The sequence below is a fragment of the Procambarus clarkii genome, chromosome 14 (genome assembly GCF_040958095.1).
Source record: "Procambarus clarkii isolate CNS0578487 chromosome 14, FALCON_Pclarkii_2.0, whole genome shotgun sequence".
NCBI lineage: Eukaryota > Metazoa > Arthropoda > Malacostraca > Decapoda > Cambaridae > Procambarus > Procambarus clarkii.
The window spans coordinates 33,286,558-33,314,213 of NC_091163.1; the positions used below are offsets into that span (position 1 = coordinate 33,286,558).

At 49.3% G+C, this 27,656-nt stretch overlaps 1 protein-coding gene across 4 annotated transcripts in view; it reads left to right on the forward strand.

The window, feature by feature from the left end:
* LOC138364602 (tripartite motif-containing protein 5-like) overlaps window positions 1-27,656 on the forward strand; it is a 203,907-nt gene that overhangs the window by 115,579 nt on the left and 60,672 nt on the right. For all 4 annotated transcript variants that reach the window (XM_069324442.1, XM_069324441.1, XM_069324443.1 and 1 more), the window contains 2 exons: window positions 10,258-10,959; window positions 25,286-25,432. In XM_069324442.1, the coding sequence (XP_069180543.1) occupies window positions 10,258-10,959; window positions 25,286-25,432 (849 nt within the window). The remainder of the gene's footprint in view (window positions 1-10,257; window positions 10,960-25,285; window positions 25,433-27,656) is intronic.

The window sequence follows — 27,656 nt, forward strand, 5'->3', positions numbered from 1 at the left end:
TCCGGCACCGGAGTGTCTGTGGGCTTCGTGGTCTGGAAGGTTGGGGGGAAGTTTAGAGGATTCTGAGACTCAGGAAGTTTCGTGGGTTGCCCCTTCTGGGGTGGCGACGGAGGCATTTGATTCAATTCCTCCAGTTGTTGCATATCAGTCTGACCAGTGGGCCCCCTTCCTTAGTGTTTTCCGGCTGCCCCGTCTTCTGATTTTGAAGCCGGGGCTTTGGAGGACAATTTGGCCCCGGGACCTGGTATAGAGGTTCCCGGGGTTTGGGGGGAGGGCTGGCTTGGGGACCTGAGCCCCATTAGACCCCACCTGGGTTTTCTTACCCTTTGAGTGGGGCTTACTTTTACAGGGAGTGGGGGTTTTCCTTCCCTTCCCTTCCCTTCCCTTCCCTTCCCTTCCCTTCCCTTCCCTCTCTACATACGAGTTGGTTTTGGTGATGGTCCTTTCCCGGTTCAGTTCCATGTCCCTACGGGTCCTTCAGTTCCGTTCTTCCTGTGGATAATTTTAACAACATTCTTATCTGGGTCATGTATTCTTCTGCGTCATGTCACATTCATGTAAGAATCGTATCGGGATCCTGCATGACTCTTGGTCAAGTATACCAATGGGCCCATATGTGCCTCTGTGATTTAGTGCTTGATTATCTAGGGTCTCGAAGGTTTGAGAAGAACTTCGATAATTCACATATTATTGGTACGTCTGTCAGTTTCTTGTGAGGATTACCTCCAGTCCTTTCTTGGACTCGTTGGTCCACTTCCATACTACTTATCATCTTTCAATACTATATCTAATTATTTTCTAATCACATCTCATTTCCGTAATCTGTCTCGGCAATAAAAATAATTGTTAAATAAACATTGTCGACTACCCTCTCCGAAAGAAGGGTGGAGTCAGCTTGGACCTCATGCATTCTGAGCATGGCCCGAGGGAGATAGTTTTGTTTCTAGGCAGTATAACATGTGTTGGTGTTCCGCGACCTTTCTCAAGGGTAATACACCGCACTAGCTACTCTCTCTCTCCAGTCATAGCCCCCTTAATACTGGGGGAGTTCTGGATTTTCTATATAAGGAAACTTCCTAGTTTTTCTCTGAATGCAGGAGTAGGGTGGCTCGGAGTAATGCCTTCTCCGCCTCTACTCTACGCCTACTCTTATCCTAATGCATATGCAACGTAGGACATAATCCACTACCAATGCTCCCAGAATATTACATGGCTGAGCTGTGTCAAAACTCTACATGCGAGATTATACGGTCTGGCTACACTGTCAGCCAGGCACTGGCTGTCGATTTTTGGATAAGTGTTGGGTATTGTTTGTGGTATGTTGATTGGGCACTTTGTGTGCATTTTAACGTTGCTTTAATATGTCCGTATATCTTGTTGTTCATTACACTGTGGGGCATAGCCCAAAATTTTGGTAACTTTTGATTTACTTTTTCAGCGACTGAATCTTTTTTTGACTCTGGGCACTCATTCATTGACCGTCATTCAATGCCTGGCCTTATATATATATTGGAATCTCTCTGTATATATAGTTTATCTTGTACATTACATTAGCAATTGCTAATTAAGTCATGTTAGTTCACCATATTGATTATACACGTGTACTCTCTTGTCCCTAGCTACCGGTGTGTTGACCATATTTACAGTAATTTCATTGCATATTTACGTATTTCCTACCTCTGTGCTACACATTCTTGTGTATATTAGTATGTGCATATTGACTATACTGATGATAGTGCTAGGCTGGACTATGTACATGTTCAGTGCCCTGATTTTGAACTGACCAGTGTTCAGTTATAGTGCAGAGTTCTATCCTCTTCTTGTATCACACTACCGACTGCCGGGTATGCAATGTCTGCAGGTGGATGTCGATTTCCATTCAACTACTCCTGCCCTCTGCAGTTAATTTTCATTGGGACGGGGGGAGCTCGGAATTACAGCCCTGGTTACGAACTTTTCTTTGAGTTAGTTTTCCATACGGGAATTTTTATTTTAGTGCAGTACTTATCCTAACCAGTTTTCCTCATACGACACGTGCGTCGTTCTGCCCTGCTGGAGCTGGTTGCACCATTCCTGCAGGATGCAGTGTCACTGTTTTCACTTCACGTCTCGCATGTTGGCTCGTGGTGCTCGCTACCTCGTTGGCCTCTGCCTGGGCCTCTGGCTCTTCTGTTTTCATCACCATTTTGTCCTTGCTGTTTGCGGGGTCTGCTGTTGGGCTGTTTCTGCAAGCGGTTTCTTCTTGTTGTCATCCGTTGTCGGTCTTGTTGGTCCTTCAATGGTCCCAGGGGGTGGGGATCCTCCAGGATGGGGCGTGTCTGCTCGCCCGGGTTGGTTCTTTCCCGGCTCGCTGGGTTTGGTGCCTGGTGCCCTGATGGACATTCCATCTGGTTCCCTGACAACCTTGGTTTCAGGCACTGCTTGCTCGGTGTCCGTACCAAGGGATTGTTTAGAGACGTACTCAGACGATTGTTACGGGGCTGGTTTGGTCTTCTCGAGGCTTTGCGTCTGGTACTCTACTTTTGACTCGAGTCTATCACCATCTGTTCATTTTCGTTGGGACGGGGGAAGCTCGGTGGATATCAGGTGGCTTCATTGATGGTGTCCCACCTGCGTGCTTCATCTCGGTGTCTGTATGGGGCTTCCTGGCGATCCTTCCTTTTTCTCTTTTTGTCTCTTCGTAGGTATACTTCGCTTTTTGTTGAGGTGGTCTTGTCCTTTCTCTAGTGGCTGTTTCAGGACCGTCTTCGTATGCCGCATTCTGTCGCCCCGTATCGTGTGGTGCTGGCGGAGCTGCTACGGCTTGCTTTCAGTTTTGATGTTCCTTCTGCACCATTTCACAAGTTGTCTAGGGCTGTCTCTTGCACCGCCTGAGCTGTCCTGTTCTTTGGACGTGATGCTCTCTTACCTCTTCCCCCCGGTTGGTTGTGGTCCCTTCGGTTCCGGATTGTTTCTCAGAGGTTTCTACTCCTTTGGGTTCTGGTGTTAGGTTTGTTTGTTGCAGCCATTCTTCTTTTTCTGGTGAGGTTGGGTTGGCTGTTTTTCTGGAGGAGGTCCATGGGGATGTTGTTGCTTGGTATTTTTGGCCGGGGGTGCATCTTCTTGTGTCTGGTTGTGGCTCTCAGCAATTGCCTGCATGCCATGGCCTCTGTGGCCCCTGGACATGCTTTGAGTGTCCCGGGGTTCCTCTTTGTCCCCTGTTCTGGGGTTTTGGTCTCCCGGGTTGTCTGCGGGGTCCTTTCGGTGTTGCCTGTTGTCTTCCTTTCGGATTTTAGGCACATGGTTTCTGCCTCCCAGGTTTGTCCCTCTTTTGTCCTTGGCTTTGGGTAGATAGCTCTTGGGAGCCGAAGGTGGCTCACCCGAGAACTCCTCGCCATTTTCTGGGTGAGACCCGGAAGCTTTTTGGTAGCCCTCCCTTTCCCCAGTTGGCTGGTTTTGTCGCGTGTTTTGACATCCTCTCTTGAACTGACAAGTGGATAGCCGGTGCAATGGGTCGAGGGGCTCCCCCTTCCCCCTCTCAGGGAGGGGGAAGCTGCGCAGACAAGCAGCGCGTAAAGTGTGACGTCATGCTCGTTTTTCAATTGGGGAGTTCTGTTTGCGTGTTAGTTTTCTGTAGTACAGTAATTTTAACCAGATTAGGGGTGTTTAGGCCACGAAATTGTTTTTGATTTCTGTGTGCTTCCCCGGCTGGCCAGCAAGGCGGTGCTGTGTCTTGTTTACATGTGACTGTGTGTGGCTCAAGTTTTGGAGGAGTTTTTGCCTCCATCTGGAGGTACTGTGGTACCTGAGCTTACGTATTTAATCCGTTCCCAAAGATGGTTCATAACCCAAAAAATTTTAAACCGAAGCGAATTTTCCCATAAGAAATAATGTAAATTGAATTAATCCATTCCACACTCCCATAAATATTAACTTCAAAGTAAATTTTATACCTAATTCACCCTAATCTTTAGTACTAAAGTATGTACAGGTTATTGCTTAAATTTATTGATGACTCTTGTTGGTGTATGGAAGACGGTGAGGAGGGGAGAGAGGAGGAGAGGTGTTAGTGGTTGGAAGGGGAGTCCCCTTCAATTATGACATTAGGCGGTGATGACTTCTATGGGGTAATCTCTCTCCTACATTTTGCAGGAGCACTACTAGGATCTGGTTGTGGCTCACTGCTTGCTTGTCTTACTGAGAATCTGTCTAAACACACTTGTTTTTCCCTATATTTTAACACTTGTCTGTAGTGAGATATCATATAGCCATTTAAAAGGTCAATGCAATGGCGTGCTACAGCTTTATCTGGGTGAGTTTTTTTAACAAAACTTTGCAGTTCTTCCCATAATTCACACATTTTCTTAACCCCTAAGCTGCTCAGGACTTTTAGGCCTTCAACACCCACAGGTGCAAAAAAAAAAAAAAAAAAAAAAAAAAAAAATATTTTGCCTTATAAGTGTTCATTTGTGTTCCCTGATCACAGGAAAAATAAAAAAAATAAATCCTAACTGGCATATTTTGGCTGTAATATGGTGGGAGAAGTCTGGCAAAAATGAGACGTTGACAGAGCAGGTGCCAAAGAAGGTCTGCTCCGCCCCAGCTGTCAGGCATGAGTTGCCACAAAGATATTATTACCTAATTATTTCAATGTCTGATTGTTCTAATTTTTTTGCAGTAATATTATTCAATAGTGTGTAATGTGATATATTTATATAATAAAATGTGTGAATCATTGCTGTACTCAAAATTATGTTGTGCATATTAGTGATTCAATTATTATGTTCATAAAACAATTAACAAATAGTTTTGCTGTTATTACACTCTATACACAGGTTATATATAAGTATCTGCATGCTCTTTTCATCATAACGAACCACTAAGTTGGTATTGTGAGTCAAAAAGTAACAAGGAGTGACCGGCACACACCAGCCAGCCACTCCCTCCCTCGCCAACATCCTCCTCCCACCATATTGTTTTTGTTTGTATTCACTATATACAGACGTTATAGATAAGTATCTACATGTTTTGTTCACCATAACTGTTCAACTAAGCTGGTATATTGCCCAAAGAGCAAAGTGGCCACCTTTACACAGCATGACATGTTATGCAGATGATGCCACCACCCTCACCAAAATGGCTTCTCCCAACACTCCTTTTGCTGTTATTACACTATATATATACACAGTATATATAAGTATCTACATTTGTGTTCACCATAACAAACCACTAAGTTGGTATGCTGAGTCAAAAAGCAACAAGGAGTGGCCACCACACCAGCCAACCACTCGCCACCACTCCTTCCCTCGCTATCATCCTCCCACCATACTGTCTTTGCTTTTATTCTCTATATACAGACATTATATATATAAGTATCTACACATTTTGTTCACCATAGCAAACCACTAAGCTGGTATAGTAAGTGCAGACAGCAACAGGTGGCCACACATTCGGCAGACGACGCTACAGCCCTCCCACCCTTAACATTACTCCTCCCACAGCACAGCGCAAATTATCACAACAATCCTGCTATTATCAGAATCGTGGTCATTTATATCACAGTCAGGAGTCTTCCGTAATACTATCATCGCTAAATAATAGCATGTACACATATATATTTTGACATTTTTAGGCGATGCTGTGGTCACAAGCTGAACAGCAGTGCTGTGAGCTCATGTTGCGTGCACCAGCCTTGGTGGTTCACTCAATACTGAGGCCCCTCACTCCTGGTAATGTTGCCCACGATTTTTATTTAAAATGGCGTCTGTTTACAAGAGCCCTGAGGAAGGTGATGTGAACCCTGTGTATCCGCTGGCCGTTTAAATCTTGCGTAGTACTCCAAAGCTACATATGCAGTGATGCGCACTTTTGCGTCAGTTACTCAAAACTTCATATGCAGTGTTGGGCAGTTTAAGGGTTAATGAGGAAGGGACATCCTCTACTGCCTCTATTCACAACTATTTTCTTAGATTGAACCTTACCACTGGCTATCTTGGGACCATGGCGAGATATATAATAATTACCTTTATGTTCAAATACCCAAAAATCCAAAAATACTGAAATTCTTTACAAAGAATTCAGGCGCGATTGTCACTAGGCGGGAGGCACTGTTAGACTGAGGCGCGGTCGCCGTGCCACCACACGCTATGTCGGCCATACATGTATCAACAAACTACTTTACCCCTAGGCAAAGTTCGTAATGCAATTTGGATTTTACGAAGAAATTGGGCTTGTAACCTGAAAATTCGTAAAGAGGGGCATTTGTGAGCCGAGGTATCACTTTACTTCTCCTGGAGCCGTGTGTATATGTAAATGTGTGTTTGATTATTTGTATATGACTAGTAGTATGTTTTATGGCCGCCTGTTGTTGTTTTTTCCAGGATACCTTTTCCGCCAGCAGTTGTGGTGCTTCGGGCTCCATTTTGGGTTCGGGTTCATTTCCAGGTTCCTTTGGGTTCTTCGGTTTCGTCTCCCGGAGATTTTCCTCTCAAATTTCTCTTGTACAGGTTTGGGTGGCCCTTAATGGTTTCCTCCGGTGTGGCCCAGTCTTGGCCTCTAATCTGGCCCCGACCTCTTTTGAGGGGCGGCCCCTGGGTCTTCCTGCCTTGCAGACTGCTGTCTTGCTTTGGCCTGGGCCCTAGCTCTGGGGTTTTCTCCACTCTTTTGTCTGTTTTGTTTGCAGTCTAGGTTGTTCCTCAGTTCCTGGCAGCTTCTGCTGTTGCCGTCCTCTTTCTGCTTTGTTGGTGATCCGGGGTCGGCGTTCTCGTGCTCCCGGCTGGATCGTGCCAGGGTTCGGGTCTCTTCAGGTCGAGGTAGGCCTTGTTGTAAGTTGCTGAACCGGCGCCACCTTCTCGTACGGGATGTTGGCCCTTTCGTGGGTTGCCCCATTGCCAGGATGCTGGGGGGGGGGGGCAAGGACTCGTGCTGTTTGCTGATGCCTGATCCCATGATTTGTGGGTTTTTCGGGTTGCGTCATCCGGCCTGTGGTGGTATTGGGTGGCTCCTCTTCCTACCGGGGGATTCGGGGCTGACTTCCCATTCACTCCGTCAGGTCATCTTGGAGTGGGTGAGCTTGGGAGTGGTCGAAAAGACCTTGTCCCACAGGTGGGTTTCCCGCCTGTTTCCAGTACCGAAGTGGGACTGTGCGGATATGTAGTTCATTCTGGACTTGTCCTGTCTGAACCTCTGGATTCCTTGCCCCTCCTTTTGGATAACTACTCTGTCCCTGGTTTGGCTTCTGTTAGAGCCGGGTTGTTGATTAATGTTTCTGGATCTCCGGGATGTATATTGGCACCTCCCTATTCATCTGGAGTTCAGGGACTGGTTAGGTTTTGTGGTGGAGGGGCAGGCTTACCGCTTTCGTTGCCTTCCTTTTGGGTTGAATCTGGTGCCTCGCATGTTCACGCATCTTCCCAGTTCGTGGTGGCCCTTCTGCGTCTGCTAGTGGTTCAGGTGTAGGCCTATCTCGACAACTGGTTGGTGTGGGCTCCCAGCTGGTCTGCTTGTCTGCTCACTAGGGGGGTGGTTCTTTCCCAGTTCACCGGATTCTGGTTCCTGGTGAGCTGGAGGAAGTCTCATCTGGTTCTGTCCAAAGGTTCGGACCCAGCTGGGCCTCATGAGGGACTCTCGGAACACTTCCTTGTGTCTCCCTCCGGAGGCATTGCTGCTGCTGCAGTCCTGCCTTCTACTGTTTTTTTTTTTTGGGGGGGGGGGAGTTTCCCGGGTCATGTGGTGGTTGCTTGAGCAGTTGTGCAGGAGTCTGACCTTCCCCATGCCGGTTTACTCACTGGGTCGGGTCTGGCTTCAGCGTCGAGGCCATCCCTTTCACCTCTCTCGCGATGGGTGGGTTCTGCCTCCAGGGGTTCATGTCCAAAATTCACGGATGCCTCGATTCTCTGCTGGAGCTTTGTGACCAGTGCTCACCAGGCCGACCAGGGGCAGTGAGCTCCGTCCTTCTGTTGGGCTCACAGCATGGTGTGGGAATTCGCAGAGATTTGGTTGTCACTTTGGAGGGTTCGGATCACTCGGTGTTCAATGATCCAGCTCCATTTGGACTGCTCTCTGGTGGTACATTGTCTGAACCGCAGGGATTCTCTTTGGTCCTTGGCTCTTTGGGGCTAGTCCCTTTGAGTAACTCATCTACTGGATTCTCGGGATTTGGCTTTCTGTGCGGCAAATATATCCGTGGAGTGTCCGACGCCCTGGCAGATGGCCTGTCTCGGTTTATTCCCTTGTCCATGGAATGGATGGTCGACGCCGACTCCTTCAGTTGGCTCTGCCAAACGTACGGGCTCCCGGAGGTGGATCTCTTTGTGTCGACGTGGTCTCAGTGTCTCCCGATATATGTGGCACCGTTCTCCAACTGCAGAGCTGTTGCGGTTGACACCTTTCAGCAGGACTGGTCAAGGTGGGGCTACTTGTACCTCTTCCCTCCAGTCCAGCTATTGCTGCAGGTTCTGGTTCATTTGGAGTCTTACCGTGGGAGAGTCGGGCCTCTTCTGGCCCTTCGGTAGCCTTCCCAGTCTTGGTTTCAGGCACTGCTTGCTCGGTGTCTGAACCAGGGGCATTTTCTGTGGCTCCGCCACTTTCAGCAAATTGGACCGGTCAAGTACACAGCTGGTTCGGTCTACTCCTCTGCTTTTTGCATCTGGTCTTTTTGACAGGGGTTTTATTACCACTAATATGGTGATCAGGTAGCTTCTTTGATGGTGTCCCACATGTGAGCTTCGTCTCAGTGACAGTATGAAGTTTCCTGGCGTTCTTTTCGCCATATTCGTTCTCTTTGTAGATTGTCTTCTGTTTTGGATCGGATCAGGACTGTCGCCTCTTATTGTGCGGTGCTGCCGGAGCTGCTCTAGCTTGCATTTAGGATGTCACTTCTGCCCCATTCCGTCACCTTTCTCGTGCTGTGTTTCACCTCCAGCCTGCTCATGCGCCGCTTGAGCCATGCTGGTCCTTGGACTGGGTGCTCTCTTTTTCCCTCGGTTTGTGGTGGACCCTTCGGTTCAGGACTGTTTTTCTAAGGCGCTGTTTCTGTTGGCATTGGCCTCTGGGGGTCTGGTGGGGGAGCTTCCTGCTCTCCTCTGGCGCAGGGGTTTCTGATCTTTCGGTCCTGGTGGTCGGTTTGTGCGGTTGCAGCCGTTGCCTTCTTTTCTGGCGAAGAACAAGACGGTGGCTTTCTGGAGGGGCCTTGGGTCATTGATGCTTGGCTGGTCAGACCGGGGGTGCATCAGATGTTGTGTCTTGGGGCGGCTCTTTGCCATTATCTGTGCGCTTCGACTTCTGTGGCTGGGGGATGCGCTTTGGGTTGATCCGGTTTCCCTCGTTCCCTGTTCCAGGGCTCGTGTCTCCCAGGTCATCTGCAGGGTTATTAAGTCTATCCAGCCTGTGGTCTACCCTCGTGTCTATGATGTTCGTAAGTTTGTTGCTTTGGCTGCCGTGCTTGGTAACATGTCTTGGGCTGACATTCGGATGTGGGGGGTTTTGGAGGTCGGATAGTGTCCTGGCCACTCATTACTTGGTCATTGTTCCTGGTACTGGTCTTTCGTGTGTGGCTTTGGGTCGCAGGTTGCAGCCAGTTGTCTCGACTTCGAGTTGAGGGGCGAGTGGCAGCCGCCTCCTGCGTTAGGCCTCTTTTATTTTACTTCTCTTTAGTTTGGTAGCTCCAGGGAGCCAGAGGAACTCTACACAGAAAACCAGCGTTGAATGTAATGAAACGCCATTTTCTGGGTGAGTCCCGGAGGCTCCCCGGCACCCTCGCTCCATCCGGTCGTCAGTTTCCATTTTGTTTTTGATTCTCAGCCTCTGATTTAGGGTGTGAGTAACCGACACAGGAGGTCCAGGGCTCCCCCTTCACCCTCCCAGGGAGGGGAGGGCTGCGTGGACAAGTGGTGTGGCGGTGTGTATGATGTTTGCTTGTTTCTTTAGATGGGGGGGGGGGAATCTGCCTCTCTATTCGGTCTTTGGTTGCAATTTTTCTTACCATGTGGGGGTCTGTTTTGTTATGCCTACCTTTCTGGGTGCTAACCCCAGTTGATGGCAGATATGGAATGTCCCCAAATACATGGGGTTTCCATAGGCCATTGCTCTCTTTGCCTTTTTGAGGCGGCCAGGTTCTGGCTTGTGGTCCTCGGTAGGCTGAACTCCAGATGACTGATGACCCCGGACTAATATGCGCATATCAATCCGATAGCTCCAGAGAGCCAGAGGGACTCGCCCAGAAAATAATTTTTTTCGTTGTAAATACATGTAACTTAACCAAATATTCTTTATCCACAGGATAACAACCCAGAGGAATGTTCAGTGTGTTTTAACAATTATGATGACACTCTGCTACGGCCTCGCACTCTGCCTTGTGGTCACACATTCTGCTCCCAGTGTATTGACAATGCTATCAAGAATGGTCAGCTGAACTGCCCCAGCTGCCGTGCCCAGCACACTGCCACAGCTGCTACTCAGTTCCCAATCAATTATGGTATGGAGGCCTTTATCAGAAAATTAAAAGGTATGGAGGTTGTGCCAGTGACAATGGTACCCACAAAACCCAATAAAGCTCCGACCAGAGGCATCAGTAAGAAGTTACGTTCCCTGGTGGAGGAGCAGAAGAGCAGCATCAGCAGCCTCATTACCAGCTGTGAAGAGGTACTGTCCCAGCTGGGTGAGTACCGGGGGCAGCTGGGGGACTGGAAGACTCAACACCTCCAGCTCCAGGACAGACTCTATGCTCTGGTAGAGCAGAACAAGTCAGCAATGAAGCTCTTGGAACTGGAGGATACCAGTGTGGTGGATATGACAACACAAGGAGAGGAAGGGAAGACTCAGCTGCAGGCCATGTTGGGGAGCCTCGACACAGTCAACACAGCACAGGAAGTATTCATGACCATCAACGAAGTTGACCAATGCAACATGGAGGTAGAAGATTGGCTCCAGAAGTGCCAAGAACTCTTCCCAGATGTCAAGACTGTCCACACCTCAGTGAAGGTATGCTGCTGAAGGTCACATTGTTCTCACCCAACTGAGTGTAGTATTGCCTCTATATAAACACTTTTGATATGGAGACACATCAAGATAAGAGTAAACTTTATATATATAGGATGATATGGAGACACATCAAGATGAGAGTAAACTTTATATATATAGGAAACTTTTTTGTTTTAAAATCTGAAACATTTTTATTAATAAAGTCAACTGTCATCGTGGTGTTTCTCTACCTTGTGGTCAGCACTCAGTGTACACTACACTGTGGTCAGCACTCAGTGTTCACTACACTGTGGTCAGCACTCAGTGTTCACTACACTGTGGTCAGCACTCAGTGTACACTACACTGTATTCACCTAGTTGTGCTTGCGGGGGTTGAGCTCTGCTCTTTTGGCCCACCTCTCAACTGTTACTAACTACTAACTAATTTTTTTCTTGGGGCGCCCCTACGGCCCCGGAACTATCCAGGCTGACATGAATATCCGTAACTTTGGCATCAGTTGATGTGGGTGGAGTTCTAGGCCTACCAGAGACCATGAGCCAGAACCTGGCCCCCTCAGAGAGGCACGAAGAGCAATGGCCTATAGAAATGCATATGTGGTTTTGGAGCATTCTATATCTGCCATCAACTGGGACAGGCACCCAGAAAGGTAAGCACCCCAAAACAAACCCCTATTCTGGTTAAAACGACAAAAATAGACAAACGAGTGGACAGAACTCCCCAAATGAAAACTACCAAACGAGCATGACGTCACACAAGCTGGGCCTCATGTCTGCGCAACTCCCCCTCTCCCCGGGAGGGGGAAGGGGAAGCCCCAGACCCTCGTGCCAACGATCCACACCCCAGTTCTTCAGCTGGTGTGATGCATCGCAGTCGTGTGGCTCCAGCTCCTGACTCTTGTGTTGTGCTATGCTTTGGTTCAGTGCTGCTCTTATGGTGGCGTGGGAGCTGGAAGTATTATTCCAAGGTACTCATGCTGTATGCACTTAGGGTTCCCTTCCCTAAGTGCCCTGTAAGTACCGCCCTTGGAGCTTGGGGTTATCATCCACAAGTCACCTTGGGTCTACCTCTGTTGGTCTTTTGCTGCTCAGCGACTGACCGCCCCGAGTGTATGGGGGGGGGGGGGGTTCCCGCCCTTGTTTACCTTGGGGTAAGTGGTAGAATTTGCACTTGTAGGGGTGCGGGGTACTGCACAGCTAGTTTTCACCTATAACAACAGCCAGCTCTGTTCCCTTTGGGTACGTTGCCATCTTGCGAGGATTTTTTTTTTTTTTTATTGGTTGTCTGCCTCGGTATTACTTTCCCATTTTACTAGGGTTGCTTTTGTTTGGTGGTACCCCCTGCTTTGCCCTCGTGAGTGGACACGTCCCGGGGTTCAGCTTTAGCAGTGTTGTTTGGTCGCTTAGGCGCTGGTTAGCAGTACACTGCCTGGGATTACCCTTAGCAGACCCAGTCTAGTGGCCCTGGGAAACTCCGCGGGGGCACTCGGGTCCGATGGATGTGACCCCTGAGTCTCCTCTCGCTTTGTGCAAGTTTGAGGGCTGCTCTGTCCCTTTGTCTCAGGGCGACGCTTATTGTTTTTGCTTCCGTCATGCTGCCTGTTGTGTCGGTGACACATTTGACTCGGAGTCCTTCGAGATTTGTTACTTGTTTGTGACTCAATTCACCCAATCTATAGATGACATTGTTCGGGTGCAGGCGGCTCGCACGTTGCAGGATAGGTTTAGGTTGTTGCAACGTGTTCGGTTGGTTGCTTCCCCAGATGCCCTGAGGCTACCCCATTTTGCTTATAGGGACCCCAGACTTTGGGGTGTTGGTCACTTCGGCCTTGGTTCAGTCTGCGCCCCCTTGTTCTTTTCCTGCTGTAATTCATTTGGTTCCTCACAGCCCCCACCCCCCCCCTGCTTCCGGCTCATAAGTGTCTGAGGGCTTCGGGGTCGGGGCAGGGTTTAGAGATTTCTGAGACTAGGGCAGTTTCGGGGGTTGCCCCTTCCGGGGTGGAGATGGAGGCATTCAAATCTGTTCCTCCAGCCGTAGCTCCAGGGTCTGACCATTGGGCCCATTCTCTTTCTGCCATTCTGGCCGCCCCGGCTTTTTCTTGTGAGACCAGGGCTTTGGAGGACGACTCGCTCCCAGGGTTGGGGAGGAGCTGGCTTGGGGTCTTGGGCCCCATTGGACCCATGGAGGGTTGGAAGACTCTCCGAGCGAGGCTTACTGTTACAAGGAGTTGGGTTTTCCTTTCCCTCCTCTGCGTACGAGTTGGATTTGAGCTTGGCTCCTCCCCGGGTTCGGTTCCGTGTCCTTGCAGGTCCTTCAGTTCCGTCCTTCCAGAGATTTTCAGCTTCCCGCGTCTCACATGCTGAGATGCGGGCGGCCATTGCGGCTTACCTCCTGCACGACCCGGAGTATGCCTCCATAATGGATCCATCTTCTTTCAGGTTTGGGGCTTCGTCTCTGTACCGGGTTTGTTATGAGGTTCAGGGTTCGTCCTGGCTTATGGACTGCCCTTTGTTCTCGCTGGATGCTTGGGAAGCCTTCTGTCGTACCCACACGCTTGAGTGGTACGAGGCGTTGACTGTGGTCCAGGTTTACCTGGGGGGCAACTTTGAGTACCTTAATGAGTGCCTTTTTGCTCCGGCCCTTCTGCTGGATGTTGGCACGGTTCAGCTTCACGTGCAGGTTCCTTCCCTGTTGGCTGCACTTGTGGCTGAGGACTTGCGTGCACGTGGCCTGTTGGCTGCGCTTGTGGCTGAGGACTTGCGCACACGTGGCCTGTTGGCTGCGCTTGTGGCTGAGGACTTTCGTGCACGTGGCATGTTGGCTGTGCTTGTGGCTGAGGACTTGTGTGCACGTGGCCTGTTGGCTGTGCTTGTGGCTGAGGACTTGTGAACACATGGCCTGTTGGCTGCACTTGTGGCTGAGGACTTGTGAACACATGGCCTGTTGGCTGTGCTTGTGGCTGAGGACTTGTGTGCACGTGGCCTGTTGGCTGTGCTTGTGGCTGAGGACTTGTGCACACGTGGCCTGTTGGCTGCACTTGTGGCTGAGGACTTGCGTGCACATGGCCTGTTGGCTGCGCTTGTGGCTGAGGACTTGTGCACACGTGGTCTGTTGGCTGCGCTTGTGGCTGAGGACTTGTGTGCACGTGGCCTGTTGGCTGCACTTGTGGCTGAGGACTTGTGAACACATGGCCTGTTGGCTGCGCTTGTGGCTGAGGACTTGCGCACACGTGGCCTGTTGGCTGCGCTTGTGGCTGAGGACTTGCACACACATGGCTTGTTGGCTGCGCTTGTGGCTGAGGACTTGCACACACGTGGCTTGTTGGCTTCAGTCCTGCGTTTCTTTTCCCTCCTGGAGCTGTCTTCGGATTGGCTTGAGGATGTGGTGGAGGCGCTTGGGGCCGTTCCTTGGGTCTGGTGCTTTGGTCTCGGCTGGTCGTGCGTCGTCTGCACTTTTGAAGTTGTTTGCGACGATCCTGCGGGATGCACTGTCGTGGTTTTTTGCTGCACGTCTCTAGTGTCGACAGGTGGTTTTCGCTTCCTCCACAGAATCCGCTTGGGTCTTGGCTCTTAGACTGTCTTTGCCCTTTTGTCTTTTGATGTTTGCGGCCTCTGCAGTCGAGCAATATATGTGGGCAGCTTCTTCCAGCTGCTGACTTGTTGGTTCTCCGGGGTTCCCGGGTGGGTTCTTCCCGGAGGGGTCGTGCCAGGGCTCGTGGTTCTGCTCGTCGGGTAGGCCACAGGTGCCAGTTTTGGAGCGGTGCCACCTTCGGTCCCGGCTGCACCTGGTGCAGCCTGGTGATCTTTTTGCGGTGATCGCTCTGTGCGCAGGTTGGATTCTCATAAGGGGCATCGGCCATTTTGCATTTTTTCTCGCGGCCTGCGGTGCTGTTGGGTGGCTCCTCCTCCTTAGGGGGGGGGGGGGGGTTAGGGGCTGGCAGGGCAGGCCTCTTCTCCTGCGCTTTGTCAGGTCGTCTTGGAGTGAGTGAGCTTGGCGTGGTCGAAATGACGACATCTCTCAGGTGGGTTTCCTGCCGTTTCTGGTTCCGAAATGGGACTGTGTGGACCTGCAGTTCATTCTGGGCTTGTCATGTCTGAACCCCTGGGTTTCCTGCCCCTCCTTTTGGATGACCACTCTGCCCCGGGTCCGGCTGCTGGTGGAGCCGGGTGCTTTGATGGTGTCCTTGGACCTCAAGGACACGTATTGGCATGTCCTGATTCATCCTGGGTTCAGGGACTGGCTTGGTTTTGTTGTGGGGCATCGGAGTTACTGCTTTCGTTGTCTCCCGTTCGGGTTGAACCAGGGGTCTCACATGTTCACACTCTTTACCCGAGTCGTGGTGACCTATATGCGTCTGTTAGGTGTTCAGGTGTTGGCCTACCTTGACGACTGGCTGGTTTGGGCTCCCAGTTGGTCCATGTGTCTGCTCGCCAGGGGTTTAGTGCTTTTCCAGCTAGCTGGGTTAGGGTTCCTGGTGAACTGGCAGAAGTCCCATCTGGTTCCCTCCCAAGTTCGGACCTGGCTGGGTCTTGTATGGGATTCTCAGACCACTTCCTTGTCTCTCCCTCTGGAGTCTCTCCTTCAGCTGCAGTCCCGTGTGTGTTTGTTTCTGGCGGGTTCCCGGGTCACTCGGAGGTTGCTCGAGGGTTTGTGTGGGAGTCTGAACTTTGCGATGATGGTCTACTCACCGGTCGGGTTTGGCCTTGTCGGCTGTTCTGGTTCCTTTGGGGACGTTCCTGTCCCCTCTCATGCGATCGCTGGGTTCGACCCCTGAGGGGGCCTTACATCAGCTGCTGCATTGTCAGCTTCCTCTTCGGGTTTTTTCCGGGTTCATTGCCTTGGCGCCTATCCAAGCCATCGCTCAATGTGTTCATGGAAGAGTCATTTCTCGGCTGGGGCTTTGTGACCAGTGCTCACCAGGCCAGCCGATGGCAGTGGGGTCCGTCCTTCCGTTGGGCCCACAGCACGGTGCGGGTGTTCGCTGCGGTGTTGTTCGCGCTTCTGAGGGTTCAGGTCGCCCGCGGATCGACGATCCTGCTCCATTCGGACTGCTCCCTGGTGGTTCATTGCCTGAATTGAGGGGGTTCGATGCAGTCCTTGGCTCTTTGGGGCTGGTCGCTTCAGGTGATTCGTCTGCTGAGTTCTCGGAGTTTGGCTCTCCTGGGGGTTCACTTCTGGGGGGTGTTCAATGTCCTGGTGAACGGCCTATCCCGGTTCGTTTCCCTGTCCATGGAATGGACGGTCGATGCTGACTCATTCAGTTGGCTGTGCCAGAAGTTCCGGTGCCCATTCAGGTGGACCTCATCGGATCGGTGTGGTCGAGGCATCTTCCGGTATATGTGGCGCCCCTCCCCAACCATGAAGCCATCGGGATTGACACCTTCCACCAGGACTGGTCGAGGTGGTGGTTCCTGTACCTCTTTGTCCCGGCTCAGCTGTTGCTCCAGGTTCTGGCTTGCTTAGAGACTTAACAGGGGCGAGTAGTCCTCTTGGCCCTGTGGTGGCTGGCCCAGCCGTAGTTTCAGGCGCTGCTTGCCCGGTGTCCAAACCCGGAGGTTTTCCGTGGCTCCACCTCTTTCAATAGATCGCCCTGGTCCGTTACGAGACTGGTTCACTCCTCTCCTCAAGTCTTCGCATTTGGTGTTTTTGACTCTGGTTTATCACCATCCGTATGGTGATCAAGTGGCTTCTTTAATGGTTTCCCACCTTCGGGCTTCTTCTCGGCGGCAGTATGAAGTTTCCTGGCGATCCTTCCGGTTCTTTTTGACTCTTCGTCTCTATACTTTCCTTTCAGTTTGGGTGGTGGTGTTCTTTTTCTTTCTCTCATGGTTGTTCCAAGACCATCCTCTTATGCCGAATACTGTCGCCTCGTATCGTGCGTTGTTGGTGGAGCCGCTGCAGCTTGCTTTCGGTATAGATGTAACTTCTGTACAGTTCCGCAAGCTTTTTCGTGCGTTGTTTCACATCCGGCCTGCTCATGCGCAGCCTGAGCAGTCCTGGTCTTTGGACAGAGTGCTCTCCTATCTCTCTTCTCCTCGGTTTCTTGTGGGCCCCTTCAGTTCAGGATTGTTTTTCTAAGGCTCTTTTCCTGTTGGCATTGGCCTCTGGGGGTCAGGTTGGAGAGCTTCATGCTCTCCTACGGCGCAGGGGTTTCTGCTCTTTTGGTCGTGGTGATAGGTTTGTTTGTTTGCAGCTGTCTCCTTCTTTTCTGGTGAACAATGAGACTGCAGGTTTCTGGAGGAGTCCTTGGGTTGTTGATGCTTGGTTGGTCAGGCCGGGGGTGCATCATGTTTTGTGTCCAGGGACGCGCTTTGGGTTGATCCAGTTTCCCTTCTTCCCTGTTCGCGGGTACGGGTCTCTCAGGTCGTCCGCATTGTTATAAAGTCTAGCCAGCCTGTGGTCTATCCCTGTGCCCATGACGTTCGTAAGTTTGCTGCTCTTGTTGCCGTCTCTGGGAACATGTCCTAGGCTGACATTCGGGTACGGGGTTTTTGGTGGTTGAACAGGGTCCTGGCTGCATGCTACCTCATTAACATTCCTGGGCTTTGTCGGGCCTGTGTCACTTTGGATCGGCGGCTACAGCCTGTCTCGACTTTGAGTTGAGATGTGAGCACTGACCGCCTCCTAGGTAAGTCCCTTTTCTTTTTTGTCTTTGGTGAAGTAGCTCTGGGGAGCCGTAGGGGCTACCCCCTGAAAACCAGTGTTGAATGTAATGAAAAGCCATTTCCTGAGCGAGTCCCAGAGGCTCTCCACCAACCCTCCCTCCCTCTGGTCGGAGGTTTTTGCGTATGTTGATATCTTGCCTCAGAACTGGGGTGTGGATCACCGGCATGGAGGGTCTGGGGCTCCCGCTTTTCCCTCCTGAGGAGGGGGGAACTGCGCAGACATGCGGCACGGCTCGTGTGACGTCATGTTCATTTGCTCGTTATCATTTGGGAAGTTCTGTCCACTTGTTTGTTTATTTTCGTTGTTTTAACCAGAATAGGGGTTTGTTTTGGGGCGCTTACCTTTCAGGGTGCTTGTCCCAGTTGATGGCAGATATAGAATTCTCCAAAATCACATGTGTATTTCTACAGGCCATTACTCTTTGTGCCTCTCTGAGGGGGGGCCAGGTTTTGGCTCGTGGTCCCCAGTAGGCCTAGAACTCCACCCACATTGACTGATGCCAAAGTTAGGGATATTCATATCAGCCTGGATAGGTCTGGGGAGCCTCCAGGACTCACCCAGAAAATGGCATTTCAATACATTCAAAGCTGTCTTTTTTCACACACACACACACACACACACACACACACACACACACACACACACACACACACACACACACACACACATACATCTCTCTGTGTGTGCAGAGAGGTGTGTGTGTATGAAGAACTAGGAGACAGGATTGGTTCAACAGAAATTGCGAGAGGGCCAGAGACCAAAAGACACAAAAAATTGAATCAATACAGGAAGAGACCATACCCCCAAACATACCAGCGATACAAAGATGCGAGAAACAACTACACGACAGTGAGGAGAGAAGCAGAAAGTAATTTTGAAAAAGGGATTGCAGACAAATGTAAAACAGAACCAGGTCTATTCTATAAATTCATAAACAACAAATTGCAGGTAAAGGATAATATTCAGAGGTTGAAAATGGGAAATAGATTCATGGAAAATGAAAAGGAAATGTGTGAAACATTAAACAAAAAGTTCCAAAGTGTGTTTGTACAAAATGAAATCTTCAGGGAACCAGATACAATAAGAATTCCAGAGAACAACATAGAGCACATAGAGGTGTCTAGAGACAAAGTGGAAAAAATGCTCAAGGAGCTAAATAAGAACAAAGCAGTTGGTCCAGATGGCGTTTCACCATGAGTTCTGAAAGAATGTGCACCTGAGCTCAGCATTCCACTTCAACTGATTTTTCAGGCATCCCTGTTTACAGGAGTTGTAGCTGATGTGTGGAAAAAGGCTAACATAGTTCCAATCTACGAAAGTGGAAGCAGGGAAAAAACCCTTAATTATAGACCGGTATCATTGACAAGTGTAATAATCAAAATATTGGAAAAAATAATTAAAACTAAATGGGTAGAACACCTGGAGAGAAGGGATATAATATCAGACAGACAGTATAGTTTTCGATCTGGAAGATCCTGTGTATCAAATTTACTCAGTTTCTATGATCGAGCAATAGAGATATTACAGGAAAGAGATGGTTGGGTTGACTGCATCTATCTGGACCTAAAAAGTCTTTCGACAGAGTTCCACATAAGAGGTTGTTCTGGAAACTGGAAAATATTCGAGGGGTGACAGGTAAGCTTCTAACATGGATGAAAAATTTTCTGACTGATAGAAAAATGAGGGCAGTGATCAGAGGCAATGTATCAGACTGGAGAAATGTCACAAGTGGAGTACCACAGGGTTCAGTTCTTGCACCAGTGATGTTTATTGTGTACATAAATGATCTACCAGTTGGTATACAGAATTATATGAACATGTTTGCTGATGATGCTAAGATAATAGGAAGGATAAGAAACTTAGATGATTGTCATGCCCTTCAAGATGACCTGGACAAAATAAGTATATGGCGCACCACTTGGCAATGGAATTTAATGTTAATAAATGCCATGTTATGGAATGTGGAATAGGAGAACATTTGAGCCGAGCGGACAGCACGCGGGACTTGTGATCCTGTGGTCCTGGGTTCGATCCCAGCCGCCGGCGAGAAACAATGGGCAGAGTTTCTTTCACCCTATGCCCCTGTTACCTAGCAGTAAAATAGGTACCTGGGTGTTAGTCAGCTGTCACGGGCTGCTTCCTGGGGGTGGAGGCCTGGTCGAGGACCGGGCTGCAGGGACACTAAAAGCCCCAAAATTATCTCAAGATAACCTCACACAACCTATATATTATGTGAGAAATCGTTAAAGAATTCTGATAAAGAAAGAGATCTAGGGGTGGTTCTAGATAGAAAACTATCACCTGAGGACCAGATAAAGAATATTGTGCAAGGAGCCTATGCCACGCTTTCTAACTTCAGAATTGCTTTTAAATACATGGATGGCGATATACTAAAGAAATTGTTCACAACTTTTGTTAGGCCAAAGCTAGAATATGCAGCGGTTGTGTGGTGCCCATATCTTAAGAAGCACATCAACAAACTGGAAAAGGTGCAAAGACATGCTACTAAGTGGCTCCCAGAACTGAAGGGCAAGAGCTACGAGGAGAGGTTAGAGGCATTAAATATGCCAAAACTAGAAGACAGAAGAAAAAGAAGTGATATGATCACTATGTACAAAATAGTAACAGGAATTGATAAAATCGATAGGGAAGATTTCCTGAGACCTGGAACTTTAAGAACAAGAGGTCATAGATTTAAACTAGCTAAACACGGATGCCGAAGAAATATAAGAAAATTCACTTGCACAAACAGAGTGGTAGAAGATTGGAACAAGTTAGGTGAGAAGGTGGTGGAGGCCAAGACCGTCAGTAGTTTCAAAGCGTTATATGACAAAGAGTGCTGGGAAGACGGGACACCACGAGCGTAGCTTTCATCCTGTAACCACACTTAGGTAATTACACACTTAGGTAATTACACATATGCCAGTCTGGCCAACATAAGAACAGCATTCAGAAACTTGTGTAAAGAATCATTCAGAACTTTGTATACCACATATGTCAGGCCAATCCTGGAGTATGCAGCCCCAGCATGGAGTCCATATCTAGTCAAGGATACGACCAAACTGGAAAAGGTTCAAAGGTTTGCCACCAGACAAGTACCCGAGCTGAGAGGTATGAGCTACGAGGAGAGGCTACGGGAATTAAACCTCACTTCGCTAGAAGACAGAAGAGTTTGGGGGGACATGATCACCACATTCAAGATTCTCAAGGGAATTGATAGGGTAGATAAAGACAGGCTATTTAACACAAGGGGCACACGCACTAGGGGACACAGGTGGAAACTGAGTGCCCAAATGAGTCACAGAGATATTAGAAAGAACTTTTTTAGTGTCAGAGTCAAATGGAATGCATTAGGAAGTGATGTGGTGGAGGCTGACTCCATACACAGTTTCAAGTGTAGATATGATAGAACCCAATAGGCTCAGGAACTTGTACACCTGCTGATTGACAGTTGAGAGGCGGGACCAAAGGGCCAAAGCTCAACCCCTGCAAGCACAATTAGGGGAGTACACACACACACCCTCAGGTCAGTTTTTACTACAACTAAATAAAGACTTTGGGTCCAGAATATAGACAATGCTTCATCAGTTAGAACTAATGACTTATAACTAATATTATAACCCAAGTCTCAAGGCAACATGTTATACTTGAGTCCTTCACATGTTGACCCATTTGTGTATGTCAGCATGTCTATTATCTCTTAACTCAGAGCCAGATGCTTCATTATAGTCCAGTTACTTTACTCAGAGCCTGATGCTTCATTATAGTCCAGTTACTTTACTCAGAGCCAGATGCTTCATTATAGTCCAGTTACTTTACTCAGAGCCTGATGCTCCATTAGTCCAGTTACTTTACTCAGAGCCTGATGCTTCATTATAGTCCAGTTACCTTACTCAGAGCCTGATGCTTCATTATAGTCCAGTTACTTTACTCAGAGCCAGATGCTTCATTATAGTCCAGTTACTTTACTCAGAGCCAGATACTTCATTATAGTCCAGTCACTTTACTCAGAGCCAGATGCTTCATTATAGTCCAGTTACTTTACTCAGAGCCAGATGCTTCATTATAGTCCAGTTACTTTAGTCAGAGCCTGATGCTTTATTATAGTCCAGTTACTTTACTCAGAGCCTGATGCTTCATTATAGTTCAGTTACTTTACTCAGAGCCTGATGCTTCATTATAGTCCAGTTACTTTACTCAGAGCCTGATGCTTCATTATTGTCCAGTTACTTAATTCAGAGCCAGATGCTTCATTATAGTCCAGTTACTTTACTCAGAGCCTGATGGTTCATTATAGTCCAGTTACTTAACTCAGAGCCTGATGCTTCATTATAGTCCAGTTACTTTACTCAGAGCCTGATGCTTCATTATACTCCAGTTACTTTACTCAGAGCCTGATGCTTCATTATAGTCCAGTTAATTTACTCAGAGCCTGATGGTTCATTATAGTCCAGTTACTTAACTCAGAGCCTGATGCTTCATTATAGTCCAGTTACTTTACTCAGAGCCTGATGCTTCATTATAGTCCAGTTACTTTACTCAGAGCCTGATGCTTCATTATTGTCCAGTTACTTTACTCAGAGCCTGATGCTTCATTATTGTCCAGTTACTTTACTCAGAGCCTGATGCTTCATTATTGTCCAGTTACTTTACTCAGAGCCTGATGCTTCATTATAGTCCAGTTACTTTACTCAGAGCCAGATGCTTCATCATAGTCCAGTTACTTTACTCAGAGCCAGATGCTTCATTATTATCCAGTTACTTTACTCAGAACCAGATGCTTCATTATTGTCCAGTTACTTTACTCAGAGCCAGATGCTTCATTATAGTCCAGTTACTTTACTCAGAGCCAGATGCTTCATTATTGTCCAGTTACTTTACTCAGAGCCAGATGCTTCATCATAGTCCAGTTACTTTACTCAGAGCCAGATGCTTCATTATTGTCCAGTTACTTTACTCAGAGCCAGATGCTTCATTATTGTCCAGTTACTTTACTCAGAGCCAGATGCTTCATTATAGTCCAGTTACTTTACTCAGAGCCTGATGCTTCATTATTGTCCAGTTACTTTACTCAGAGCCAGATGCTTCATTATAGTCCAGTTACTTTACTCAGAGCCTGATGCTTCATTATTGTCCAGTTACTTTACTGAGAGCCAGATGCTTCATTATAGTCCAGTTACTTTACTCAGAGCCAGATGCTTCATTATTGTCCAGTTACTTTACTCAGAGCCAGATGCTTCATCATAGTCCAGTTACTTTACTCAGAGCCAGATGCTTCATTATTGTCCAGTTACTTTACTCAGAGCCAGATGCTTCATTATTGTCCAGTTACTTTACTCAGAGCCAGATGCTTCATTATAGTCCAGTTACTTTACTCAGAGCCTGATGCTTCATTATTGTCCAGTTACTTTACTCAGAGCCAGATGCTTCATTATAGTCCAGTTACTTTACTCAGAGCCTGATGCTTCATTATTGTCCAGTTACTTTACTCAGAGCCAGATGCTTCATTATAGTCCAGTTACTTTACTCAGAGCCTGATGCTTCATTATTGTCCAGTTACTTTACTCAGAGCCTGATGCTTCATTATTGTCCAGTTACTTTACTCAGAGCCTGATGCTTCATTATAGTCCAGTTACTTTACTCAGAGCCAGATGCTTCATCATAGTCCAGTTACTTTACTCAGAGCCTGATGCTTCATCATAGTCCAGTTACTTTACTCAGAACCAGATGCTTCATTATTGTCCAGTTACTTTACTCAGAGCCAGATGCTTCATTATAGTCCAGTTACTTTACGCAGAGCCTGATGCTTCATTATTGTCCAGTTACTTTACTCAGAGCCAGATGCTTCATTATAGTCCTGTTACTTTACTCAGAGCCTGATGCTTCATTATTGTCCAGTTACTTTACTCAGAGCCTGATGCTTCATTATAGTCCAGTTACTTTACTCAGAGCCTGATGCTTCATTATTGTCCAGTTACTTTACTCAGAGCCTGATGCTTCATTATTGTCCAGTTATTTTACTCAGAGCCTGATGCTTCATTATTGTCCAGTTACTTTTCTCAGAGCCAGATGCTTCATCATAGTCCAGTTACTTTACTCAGAGCCAGATGCTTCATTATTATCCAGTTACTTTACTCAGAACCAGATGCTTCATTATTGTCCAGTTACTTTACTCAGAGCCAGATGCTTCATTATAGTCCAGTTACTTTACTCAGAGCCAGATGCTTCATTATAGTCCAGTTACTTTACCCAGAGCCAGATGCTTCATTATAGTCCAGTTACTTTACTCAGAGCCAGATGCTTCATTATAGTCCAGTTACTTTACTCAGAGCCTGATGCTTCATTATTGTCCAGTTACTTTACTCAGAGCCTGATGCTTCATTATAGTCCAGTTACTTTACTCAGAGCCTGATGCTTCATTATTGTCCAGTTACTTTACTCAGAGCCTGATGCTTCATTATTGTCCAGTTACTTTACTCAGAGCCTGATGCTTCATTATTGTCCAGTTACTTTACTCAGAGCCTGATGCTTCATTATAGTCCAGTTACTTTACTCAGAGCCAGATGCTTCATCATAGTCCAGTTACTTTACTCAGAGCCAGATGCTTCATTATTATCCAGTTACTTTACTCAGAACCAGATGCTTCATTATTGTCCAGTTACTTTACTCAGAGCCAGATGCTTCATTATAGTCCAGTTACTTTACTCAGAGCCAGATGCTTCATTATTGTCCAGTTACTTTACTCAGAGCCAGATGCTTCATCATAGTCCAGTTACTTTACTCAGAGCCAGATGCTTCATTATTGTCCAGTTACTTTACTCAGAGCCAGATGCTTCATTATTGTCCAGTTACTTTACTCAGAGCCAGATGCTTCATTATAGTCCAGTTACTTTACTCAGAGCCTGATGCTTCATTATTGTCCAGTTACTTTACTCAGAGCCAGATGCTTCATTATAGTCCAGTTATTTTACTCAGAGCCAGATGCTTCATTATAGTCCAGTTACTTTACCCAGAGCCAGATGCTTCATTATAGTCCAGTTACTTTACTCAGAGCCAGATGCTTCATTATAGTCCAGTTACTTTACACAGAGCCTGATGCTTCATTATAGTCCAGTTACTTTACCCAGAGCCTGATGCTTCATTATAGTCCAGCCTCCACCATTAATGTTAGTGTTGGTAATGACAGGTGCAGGAGACCATCAGGGAGGCCCTGGAGATGACGACCACAGAGACAGGTGCCACAGCTGACCCCGTACACCTGGGAGACTCAGCCTCCACCATTAATGTTTGTGTTGGTAATGACAGGTGCAGGAGACCATCAGGGAGGCCCTGGAGATGACGACCACAGAGACAGGTGCCACAGCTGACCCCGTACACCTGGGAGACTCAGCCTCCACCATTAATGTTTGTGTTGGTAATGACAGGTGCAGGAGACCATCAGGGAGGCCCTGGAGATGACGACCACAGAGACAGGTGCCACAGCTGACCCCGTACACCTGGGAGACTCAGACTCCACCATTAATGTTTGTGTTGGTAATGACAGGTGCAGGAGACCATCAGGGAGGCCCTGGAGATGACGACCACAGAGACAGGTGCCACAGCTGACCCCGTACACCTGGGAGACTCAGCCTCCACCATTAATGTTTGTGTTGGTAATGACAGGTGCAGGAGACCATCAGGGAGGCTCTGGAGATGACGACCACAGAGACAGGTGCCACAGCTGACCCCGTACACCTGGGAGACTCGGACTCCAGCATCATGACTAAAGTTAAGGAAATCACTGGAGAAATCCCCCAGAAGGAAATAACAGTAAGTTTTTTTTATTTTCTCTCATAGGTCATATCACAATATATTGAGTTCCATTTTGAAGACAGGAAGACTGTTCTTAGGTTTATTGAGGTTCCCCTAAATCAACTACTGACTTTCCTCAACATGCAATCTGCAGTCCAGCCTAACTCCTGGATAAATATTTACTGGTAGGTGAACAGAGGCATCAGATGAAAGGAAACATGAGAACTATTTCAGCTACAGGACCAGCACCAACCCCCTGCCAGTAGAGGGGGGCTGGAGCTATAGGTCCAGCACCAACCCCCTGCCAGTAGAGGGGGGCTGGAGCTACAGGTCCAGGACCAACCCCCTGCCAGTAGAGGGGGGGCTGGAGCTACAGGTCCAGCACCAACCCCCTGCCAGTAGAGGGGGGCTGGAGCTACAGGTCCAGCACCAACCCAGTGCCAGTAGAGGGGGGCTGGAGCTACAGGTCCAGCACCAACCCCCTGCCAGTAGAGGGGGGCTGGAGCTACAGGTCCAGCACCAACCCAGTGCCAGTAGAGGGGGGCTGGAGCTACAGGTCCAGCACCAACCCCCTGCCAGTAGAGGGGGGCTGGAGCTACAGGTCCAGCACCAACACCCTGCCAGTAGAGGGGGGGCTGGAGCTACAGGTCCAGCACCAACCCCCTGCCAGTAGAGGGAGGCTGGAGCTACAGGTCCAGCACCAACCCCCCTGCCAGTAGAGGGGGGCTGGAGCTACAGGTCCAGCACCAACCCCCTGCCAGTAGAGGGAGGCTGGAGCTACAGGTCCAGCACCAATCCCCCTGCCAGTAGAGGGGGGCTGGAGCTACAGGACCAGCACCAACCCCCTGCCAGTAGAGGGGGGCTGGAGCTACAGGTCCAACACCAACCCCCTGCCAGTAGAGGGGGGGCTGGAGCTACAGGTCCAGCACCAACCCTCTGCCAGTAGAGGGGGGCTGGAGCTACAGGTCCAGCACCAACCCCCTGCCAGTAGAGGGGGGCTGGAGCTACAGGTCCAGCACCAACCCTCTGCCAGTAGAGGGGGGCTGGAGCTACAGGTCCAGCAGCAACCCCCTGCCAGTAGAGGGGGGCTGGAGCTACAGGTCCAGCACCAACCCCCTACCAGTAGAGGGGGGGCTGGAGCTACAGGTCCAGCACCAACCCTCTGCCAGTAGAGGGGGGGCTGGAGCTACAGGTCCAGCACCAACCCCCTGCCAGTAGAGGGGGGCTAGAGCTACAGGTCCAGCCCCAACCCCCTGCCAGTAGAGGGGGGGCTGGAGCTATAGGTCCAGCACCAACCCCCTGCCAGTAGAGGGGGGCTGGAGCTACAGGTCCAGCCCCAACCCCCTGCCAGTAGAGGGGGGCTGGAGCTATAGGTCCAGCACCAACCCCCAGCCAGTAGAGGGGGGCTGGAGCTACAGGTCCAGCACCAACCCCCTGCCAGTAGAGGGGGGCTGGAGCTACAGGTCCAGCACCCACCCCCTGCCAGTAGAGGGGGGCTGGAGCTACAGGTCCAGCACCAACCCCCTGCCAGTAGAGGGGGGCTGGAGCTACAGGTCCAGCACCAACCCCCTGCCAGTAGAGGGGGGGCTGGAGCTACAGGACCAGCACCAACCCCCTGCCAGTAGAGGGGGCTGGAGCTATAGGTCCAGCACCAACCCCCTGCCAGTAGAGGAAGGCTGGAGCTACAGGTCCAGCACCAACCCTCTGCCAGTAGAGGGGGGCTGGAGCTACAGGTCCAGCACCAACCCAGTGCCAGTAGAGGGGGGCTGGAGCTACAGGTCCAGCACCAACCCTCTGCCAGTAGAGGGGGGGCTGGAGCTACAGGTCCAGCACCAACCCCCTGCCAGTAGAGGGGGGGCTGGAGCTACAGGTCCAGCCCCAACCCCCTGCCAGTAGAGGGGGGCTGGAGCTATAGGTCCAGCACCAACCCCCTGCCAGTAGAGGGGGGCTGGAGCTACAGGTCCAGCACCAACCCAGTGCCAGTAGAGGGGGGCTGGAGCTACAGGACCAGCACCAACCCCCTGCCAGTAGAGGGGGGCTGGAGCTACAGGTCCAGCACCAACCCCCTGCCAGTAGAGGGGGGGCTGGAGCTACAGGTCCAGCACCAACCCTCTGCCAGTAGAGGGAGGGCTGGAGCTACAGGTCCAGCACCAACCCCCTGCCAGTAGAGGGGAGCTGGAGCTACAGGTCCAGCCCCAACCCCCTGCCAGTAGAGGGGGGGCTGGAGCTATAGGTCCAGCAC